The 9,459-nt window shown below is 44.4% G+C and overlaps 1 protein-coding gene across 1 annotated transcript in view; it reads right to left on the reverse strand.

Moving 5' to 3' along the window:
- Positions 1-3,605, reverse strand: part of LOC118326542 (E3 ubiquitin-protein ligase RNF38-like) — a 19,019-nt gene extending 15,414 nt beyond the window's left edge. Inside the window, 2 exon segments of the mRNA XM_035659555.1 lie at positions 1,832-2,447; positions 3,482-3,605. Coding sequence (XP_035515448.1) covers positions 1,832-2,356 — 525 coding nt within the window. The 5' untranslated portion in view covers positions 2,357-2,447; positions 3,482-3,605.
- Positions 3,606-9,459: the final 5,854 nt, after the last annotated feature.

The following is a 9,459-nucleotide window of genomic DNA, read 5'->3' on the forward strand; positions in this document are numbered from 1 at the left end:
GTCATTCTATCCATTGATTTGTGCTATCCTACATGTCATAGCCAAGCTTCTGTGACAGAGTATGGGTCGTAGGTCACAGCAGACCCATACTCTCTGAGGATGACTGCTTCACCTTCTGAGGCAATGCAGAGTGACTTGGTACAGTGATCTGTATTTCTCGAAATTTTTTAATCCTTAGCTCTTTCTCTCGCACTCTTAATAGGCACAAGATACATCAAACAACCTATAGGGGCTTTTGTTTCGTCGTGTGTTTCAAGCTGTTTTTTTGTTGTTTTTCTTACCCTCACTCCTCTCAGACAGGTAATTCCAGTCTCCATTGGCTCAGTCTCTCATGTACATACATATGAAGTCAAGAAAGATACAGACTTTGGGCACTGTATCATTTTGACTGGCAGAGTATTGCGTTGTGCCTTAATATAAAAATTTGATTCATTTTAATTTTTCAGATTTTCAAACATTATTGCAAAGGTTTTGGATAACAACTATATCAATTCCCCTAAAACTCTCTTTCTTTCATGTCAGCCTGTTTTAATGTTTGTATAGAAATATGAGGAAATGTATTTAATAAATAAATCATTATTTCCTTTAGATTTCATCTGTTTCATTAAGAAATTATCACTCCATAAAATATTCCCCAAAGCACGTGAGACCTGAGTAGCCTGTTAGGTGTGCTGCGAAAGAAAAGCTTTCCATAGCCTGGCTGAATGTGAAACTCTAGCTGTGCGTCTGTGTTCTGTGGTTCACTGCATTCGCTGTGAGTGGCCCTCACGATGTATTCTACGACCCAGCACTCAGTCCGATGCACAAACAAGTTTTGCTTTGCAGTGAAACAATAAATATCCAAAAGCACGCTTACCCTAGATAGTCCTTCCTAAAAGGCATTCGGTTTTAGTAGGGGTTTTCTACTAGTGAATCTGTGTGTCTGGTTATTATTAACAGAGGGCACCGGCCATCCTCATTCCATACTAGTAGGACACGTCCCTGTTATAGTAATTTACTGTACTGATTATCCAAACACTGCAGCAGTGAGGGATTACAGGACTAGAGAGTCTTAGTATGTAAAAACAAACCTGTTAGGCCATTGTCCACTGAGCTAATACAAGATCGTACTTAAATTGAACACTACACCACAGACATGGGCCCAACGTTACCTGTGAGACTCCTTGAGAATAGATCACCCTAGTTTAGTGCCAAAGATAGCCTGTACATAGTACACCCCCGAAAGGCTTGTTACCAGCTACATCAATATTTGTGTAGTTGACTAAAAAAGTGGACATGCCACAGTGCCTTAAGAAAACAGTGTGGGTAACTAAGTACTTGCACAGCATTTCACTGAGCTTGAGGCTACCGCAGCCTACACCAGACTGCTGCTGTTCATTTTAACCTACTGTACACTAACTGTGCACCCACTTCACAATGCCACTCTGTGCAAGCACACACAATACACCCTGTCTAATTAAGAATACAACAAATGTGTATCTACACATGCACCAGACACTTTAGTCATGGCCAACCCCAGGACAGCCCCCCTCCTTCCTGTATTTTCCCTGTAAAAACTCCCCGGGGTATTAAGCACATCGACTTTGTAGCACTCAACTTGCTAACAAGTCGAATAAGAAACTGTGCGACTCCTCCGATTTATCCCGACAAGGTACTACTACTACAACACAGTCAAGTGACATGACAAGCGGGACATTTAGCCGCCGCCCGGGATGCGGTGCGCTCCCCGGAACCGAAGATAAGCCTCTGAACACCAACGGGTAGAGGCGTTAACTTCCACCGGGCTCGCGGCTGGTCTCCGAGTGGTTGCGTGAGCTCAAGTGGTGCGCACCGGCACCGAGCTGCTGCTGGCTGCTGCTGCTGCTGCTGCTGCTGTGGAATGTGGATGTAGCTGCTGCTGCTGCTGCTGCTGCTGGTGGTGGTAGTGGGGATGGTGGTGGTGGTGGTGGTTAGATCCCATGACTCCGCTGCCGGTAATCCCATTGCCATTCCCACCACCATACTGCTGGTAATATCCAGACCGGGAACGCGATCGAGTCCTTGGGGGCTCCATGGCCATTTGGTGGGGGTGAAGGGGGTGGAAGAGAAAAGAGGAGGACGCGGCTGGGGACTGCGGCGGAGAGCCGTTGATGGATCCGGGTTGTACAAAGCCCCTAGCGCCGCTCTGGCTGTAACTATAGCCCCCGAGTCCTCTGCCCCCCTCTGCGCCCCCGTACTCTGTTCGCTCCGCCGACTCCGCCGCCCCCGCCTCGTCGAATAAATCAGCCCCTTTAGGGACAGGCTCCGGGGTGGAGGGCAGCCGGGAGCAAACTCTAGGCTCCTGAGTCGTTGGCTGTCCAGCGGCTGCGATTGGCATTTCCTTTCGGGGGATTTCCTCTGTTTCTTTTTTTTTTTCAGCGTTTTTTTTTTCCTCTCTCGTTTCCTCTCACAGAAGAAGCTTTTAGTCACTGTTTAAAAATACAAAGTTGGAAAGTGGTTAACGGTGAAACGGAGCTGCGGGGCCACGCTGTGTTTCGACTGTTTACACAAACACTTAATGTGAACCGCCACTGCTTATTTAACGAGCATGGTTGTCGCAACTTACTTCCCCTCAAGTTTGTCTAAGTAACGACACTAAACACAGCTTGATTCCCCAAACTGGTTCAACAACTAACGTTACTGCCTAAAACAACGTCGGTCTGTTCGGGATATTATCGATATCTCGTGTTTCAGGCACACACACACACACACACACACACACACAACTGTGGCCAGGGGTTGGACAACTTCAATTTAAAAACAATATATGAAGACAGTAAGGTTAAATGTGGCGGCTCACCGGCACCGTGTAGCCCCTAACAACCGCAGCGGGGCCGCATCACAGCACCGAGGACGGCCGCGGCTCGTTAGCTCACAGGAGGCTAACGTTGGGGGGACATGCTAACGGTCGTGCGCATAGCATACCGGGGTAAACACGTTGTTGCGTTTATTCTAATTGTACAACAACCGCGTTAGCGCACACGTCCGCTTTCTTATAACCGTACTTACCACCAACTTGAGTTTAAGGCAACTTTGTCCACTTTAACAACCATTTAAACTTGTTTAGCCAGTCTGCGTAATGTCGTTCGCTAGCTTGGCAAACCATACCAACCCCTCCTCCTCCACCGACCAACACAGAGAAAAATCCCGTCAGCTAGCCACCCACGCCTCGAATCCCTTTAAATTCCTTGGTTAATAGTGACAAAGCTAAAACGCTTTAAAAGAAAAACTTATTCGGTGTGGTTTCGTTAAGTTAGGGTGACCCGGTAAGGTTTTCCCAACTGGAAAGGGGCAAACAGCAAAGCGCACAGAGGAAGATAAAAAGTGGACAACCTAAAATTACAAAGAAAGAACCACGGCTAAAATTAACACGATCTTAAGAATTGACCCCGCCTCTGAGTGTACCGCTGAAACCCGCTCTAATTTACCTGCTCTGAGTAGTTATTTTTTTTAAATAACTTACCTTCAATGTGTTCTCCTCGACTGTACTCCTGACTCGGATCTGTCGATAATATGGTGAGCCCTGTGTGAGTGTGTGTGTAATGTGTGTGTGTGTATGCGCCCAGTGTTCGCTTGGTGTCAGCGTGAAATGTGACAGACCGTCAACGCTCAAGTCGGATTTCACCAGGCCTGCACAATCGATACCGGAACACTATCAGCGTTTGTAGTTTTATTTTTAGCGTACACCTTTCCCCGCACATTCACAGAGAACACCATAACACGGCACGGTTTTTAAAAGCGTTTCTCTGCGGTTTGCTTTCATTCACTTCACTTTTGAACCACGAGTTTACTAGTAATACGAATGTGTTCAGGGTCGGTAATCGACTATGTCTCCTGTTAAATCAGAAGCCGTAGATAGCAGAGAGGCAGGCAAAAGGGGGCTTTAAATTATTTATTTACAAATACCGAGCCTACCCATTGCAGCTGTTTCCTCTAGAGCCGCAAGTTCGCTTTAAAAATAAGTAATAGCTGTGTTTGCAAAAGTTGCATATCACTTTACAGTCGCCGGAAAACAAGATAGGGAGATATAAATGAAATAAAGAGTGAGAAATATAGACGATATAAGGGTTATTTAGCCCACGTCTGAAGTAAATGAGCCTCATTCAGTTTCAATCATCAAGCCTAAATAAGAAGTCTGCTTGTGTGACCTGAGCCACATTTCTCACGGATAGAACAGGTTTGTGTCAAGTGTCACCATCCCTACACAGACAGACTGAGCTCCGTGTGTTCTTACAAGTATAGTAAGATGTGTTGGAGTATGGCAGTGTATCCTTTTTTACCCCCAGCAATTTGTGAATCTAGAAAAGGCAGTAGTGTTTTCTGTGGAAACATTTAATGGCTGTTGTGTCAAAGGTCAAGGATATTGTCTTCATATGAAGCATTTCTGACATAAATATGTGTAAATAATGTGTAGTGCTGATATTCTATGCATATGTGTCTGGAGTGGGGGGGTGTTGGATGGCATGTGAGGGGGGAAAATGAATGTGATCTCTGTCTGTCTGTCTGTCCTCTCTCACACTTGCACACACACGCACACACACACACACACACCAAAACCCATCCCCGTCCATCTCACCTCCCATACACTATTCCCTTGGTCTTGGTCTCTCATTTCACACACTCTCAACCCCAACCCATCAACACCACTCCTAATACACACATAACACCCAACACACACACATTCTCTCCTCATTACACTCCCTTTCCCTACTTTGATGATATGCAAATATCCCTCCCTCCCTCCTTCCCTCACTCCTCCTCCCTTCCCTCCCGCAAGCAGCAAGCCTCCACACACACATAACACACACTCACACGCAGGCTAATGCGCTGTGGCAGCGTCCACAGACAGGCGGGGAGGATCAATTTTTCACCCAGTGTGCTACCGATATTCATAAGATAAGGCCACAGAAGAGAGAGGAGAGGGGGGGAGAAAGGTGGGGGAAGGAAGGGGAGCGGCAGAGATGGGGATAAGGAAAATGGCGAGTGGGTGTAATGAAGGGGAGGGAGTTTGAAGAAAGGGTGTCCAGGAAAAAGGGTGAGTGGGAAGCAGAATGAGAGGAAAGGGGGAAGAAGACTGGGGAGCAGTTAGTAGGGAGGGTAAGCAAGGGTGAGAAAGTAGAGAGGGGTGGGGAAGTCTCGTGGGTGTGTGGGAGGGTGGAGGCAAGATGAGTAAGTGGGTTAGGGGTGGTAGGAAAGGGGGATGGGGTGTAGAGAGGACTCTGGGGGATGGGGTTGGGAATGGATGGGGTGGTAAGGGAGAGAGGGATGGTGTGTGGAGGGGGGGTTATTTTGCTGACGTGCTCTCTTATTGGCCTGTTCAAATGCTGGGGGAGGGGCAGCCACAAACCATACTCTCACCAGCTGTAGGGAAGAGCAAAGAAACAAAGAGAGAGAGAGAGAGAGAGGGGAGGGTGGGGGGCAGATATGTGTTTTAATGTTGATATTCTGGTCTAATTAGATTCCTGTCTAAGTGGCGGAATGAATGGTGCTGATCAGATAGAAATGGGCGTAGCAGAAGAGGGAGCAGGCTTTGTTTGAGTTGGAGATTTCTGTTTTTAGTGCACACAAGGGGTTCTTGATCTATAATTCAATTTCACTTGAGAGACAGAGAGGAGCAAATTGCCAACACTGTCTCTTATGGATACATTCAAACTCACATTTGTTCTTTTTTTATGTAGAAAAGACATGTCTTCTGAGGAGCGGCTGCATTTTAGAAGACACGTCATTGCTTTAATACCTCCAGCGTTACCTAATCATTATGCAATATGGTTTTTGGAGGTTATATGTGACAATGAAGACATTTCAAATTATCCAAATGGGTTTAAATTTGTCTAAATACAAAGTTCACTACAAAAAAGAAACACATATGGCCGCACACAGTATGATGTCTGCCTTGTCCATATGTATAAGAGCAAAAATATTTAACTTTCTCTAAACGTGTCCATAAAATCAAAGGAAGATGAAATAGAAAGCATACACAGCACAGAAAAAGAAATACCATTCCAGCACACACAAGAAGGCAGATTGAGAGCCATGTGTTTGTGGAGCCCAGCTGAACCCCGCCTGCTAAACCAGTCCGCTGGCTGTGACAGACTGACAAGCAGGGAAATAGAGAGGGTGGTGTGTGTGTGTGTTTGTTAGAAAAGAACAAGAGAAAAAGAAAAGAGAAATTGAGACAAAGAGGCAGATTGGCTAATGTAGACAGATACAAATAATAAAACAGAAAGGAAGGAGACAAATAGGAGGGACAGCGACATAGAGAAACATACAAAGAGAAAGAGAGAGAGACGCATACTGTAGTCATACATGGAGAAAGAGAGAGAGAGAGCAGAGAGTAGTGGAAGCCAAGCTTTCTGTGGCTTAGCCAGACTGGAGCGGTGGGACTTGGCTGGCTGTGGACCCTTGGCTTCACTATTAAGGCAAGGGAGAAAAAAAAATCACAGTCAAAAAATGAAAAGGGCAAAGAGCTATGCCAAGAATGCACAGGCAAGAAGCAACACATTAGGTTCTTTCCTTCTGCCTGCCTCTCTGTTTCCCCAAGCAGATCTAAACAATAGGTGGGACCAGCCTTGAGAACTGAGCACTATACACTCAGAACCCTGCTGAGTGACTGAGGCCGACTCTGGAAGTTTGCAATTGTGTATAATGAGCATATCATCTCCTTATTACACAGTTTAAACCTTTTTTGTTTCCTCTTAAGTACCTTTAAGATTGTTAAAATCGTCTTATTTTACAGTCTGACTGTGTCATATCACTATTTCTTCATTGAAGCTATATAATGTTCACACTAAATCAAATATTTAAATCCAACAAAGACATGTTTTTTATGGCTGCAATCAAAATGGAAATATTTTAAATGTCTTGTGTGCCATTTTATACACATTTTAACCAAATTTAGTTTGACATGTTGGAGGCCACAATGTGTTACTAGTGTTACTTTTATTAATTTTTTAGATAACGTTTCGCACTTCGAAAATATCCCTTAGTCTGTTATGTTAAAACAAGACTTTACAGCCATGCTAGCAGCTCCGCTAGGCTGCACTCAGGCACTGCAATGCTTTGAGCTGATGCTAACATGCTCACTATAACACTAAAACAACGCTAACATGCTGATGTTAGGCAGGTACTGTGTTGACTGCATTTACCATCTTAGTTTAGCGCCTTAGCATGCTAACATGTGTTGTGGGAATGTCATTAGATTTTCATGTATTTAGTCATAAACCAAAGTACTGCACACATTAGAAACTTAACTGATGACGGAGATAGAGGTAAATTCAGGAAATCTCCAAAGTATCTTATCATAATTCATCCTGAGGGGGACACGAATATCTGTATTAAAATTGGTGCCAATCTATGTGACCTTCTGGTGGCACTAGATAAACAGTCCCTGATTTCATGGCAGTCCATCCAATAGTTGTCTAGACATTTCACTAAAAGCTATAGCTGCACTAGAGTGAAAGGCAGGATGTCACCAAAGTAAGATCCATCCTCTGGAGACCATGAGTGTGTACAAAATTTCAAGGCCATCCATCCAATAGTATCCAAAACCAAAATGTTGGACCAAACAATGGTTACTAGCTGGGCTCAAAATGTATTAAAAATCTCATCTTGGCCTTTACTATGTTTACTCTCTTTTGGTAAGCAGCTCTTGGACTTAATGGCATCACAAAAACAAATGGATGGCAAAAGTTTAGTTCTCGGTATTCATGGCATGGTGTGTGTTAGTCTCTGTTGCATGTTTGTGTTTATGATAAGCTATTTCAAGTTTTGCATATCAGCCCTATAGAGAATTGAAAGGATGAGTGGCATCAACACCTGTGTAATTTATGCTACTGGCACACACACACACACACACACACACACACACACATACATAAACACATAAACAAAGAACTTTCCTCCAGTGTTTTCTGTACAGACCATACAACAGAATATCCCATAATGCAATCTGACTGACCCAGCTACTCACAGCTACTAATCATGTAGTAATAGTTGCCATGCTATAATCATATCACTACATAGAGGCATGAGGGGGACTTATAGGCTTTGCCAGATTAATAGTGAAAAACAAGGACTTATTTTCCTGACTTTTCCATCCGCTGATACCCTAAGTAGAGGATTATAGCCTTTAGATCATCTGACTCCAGAAAGGCAGTCACAGAGGGGGATAGTTGTGGAAAACACACCCCAAAAATGGCTCGCCACACCATGGTGCACAGCACATACCAAAATATCCCACCGGCTGTTCCAAAATGAGCACCAGAATGGCTGTGAAACGGTAAAGGGTGAGAGGTTTCTTTGGCTTGGTTAAAAAATCTTAAACTGTTTCCCTTTCGTTGACAGCCTGATGATTTGAAAGAAGCAAGGAAAAGTGATGAAAACTGATATTTTTAACATCGACAAAATGAAAATATCAGAGGAAAGTTTCTTCTCCGTACCTCAAACAGGTACCACAAAGTAAATCACTATGTGGTCCTTTGGTTATCTTTGTCTGTCAAATGTTTGAAATGCTGCTTGATTTTGTTTGCCATATGTCTTGTACTGTGAGGCTGATTGTGTGTATGCAGCTGAGATGCAACCCCAAAGCCATGTCATATTCTGGGCTCGGAGGAGAAAGGAGGATGCCAAGAACTGAAACGTGATGACGAGTGGGTGTGTGAGAGTGAGTGGGGGAAAAGGAAGCCTTCCAAAGGCTTCTTATTCGCTCTGTGTGTGTGTCTATGTGTGTGAGTGTACTTTCATGTGTACGCACATGTGATCAAGAGTGCATTTATGTGTGGGAAGAAGGAATCCTTCCAGCCGTTTTCTTTCTTGAGCCTCTTCCTGTGCCCCCCCCGCACACAAATCTCAAAGCCGGCGTCGGAGGGTTTGGCCTCAGCAAGATCCAACCCACCAGAGGAGACGGAGTAGAGGAGCCAATGTTTCTCTCCCTCTCTCTCTCTTTCGTCCGAGCTCTGTCTGTTTCCACCACTCACTAAATGTTACTATAAATCCTGTCACACACACACACACACACACACACAAATATTCCCACGTCTCTCTATCTAGTGTGTGTTGGTGTATCTCATATGACTTGGCAGAAGTCAACCATGCATATGTGCGTGCCAGTGCGGGAATGTGTGTGTTAAGAGTTTTGGCAGTTTTCTCAACGCAGCCTTACCAAAAGATCCTCTGGGAAATGTGGTTTTAACGCCCCCTCTCTTCTCTCCTCTTGTTCCCTTTCTCTCTCCATTTCACAATTACATTGCCTCTGTTTCTCCATGCTCCGCTCCCTTCTTTCTTTTTAATTTCCTTTACATTTTCTTCTAATTCAACCTGTGGAAATCTTCTCGCTCTATTGACTCCAATATGTGCTTTTTGTGCATATTCACTATCTGCTGTCTGTTAAAGTCATGACATCATCATTTGCATTCAAATACATTGTAAGCTGCGCATGCATAT

Source organism: Morone saxatilis, unplaced genomic scaffold (assembly GCF_004916995.1).
Source record: "Morone saxatilis isolate NCDOM2014 unplaced genomic scaffold, NCSU_SB_2.0 Contig17, whole genome shotgun sequence".
NCBI classification, from domain to species: domain Eukaryota; kingdom Metazoa; phylum Chordata; class Actinopteri; family Moronidae; genus Morone; species Morone saxatilis.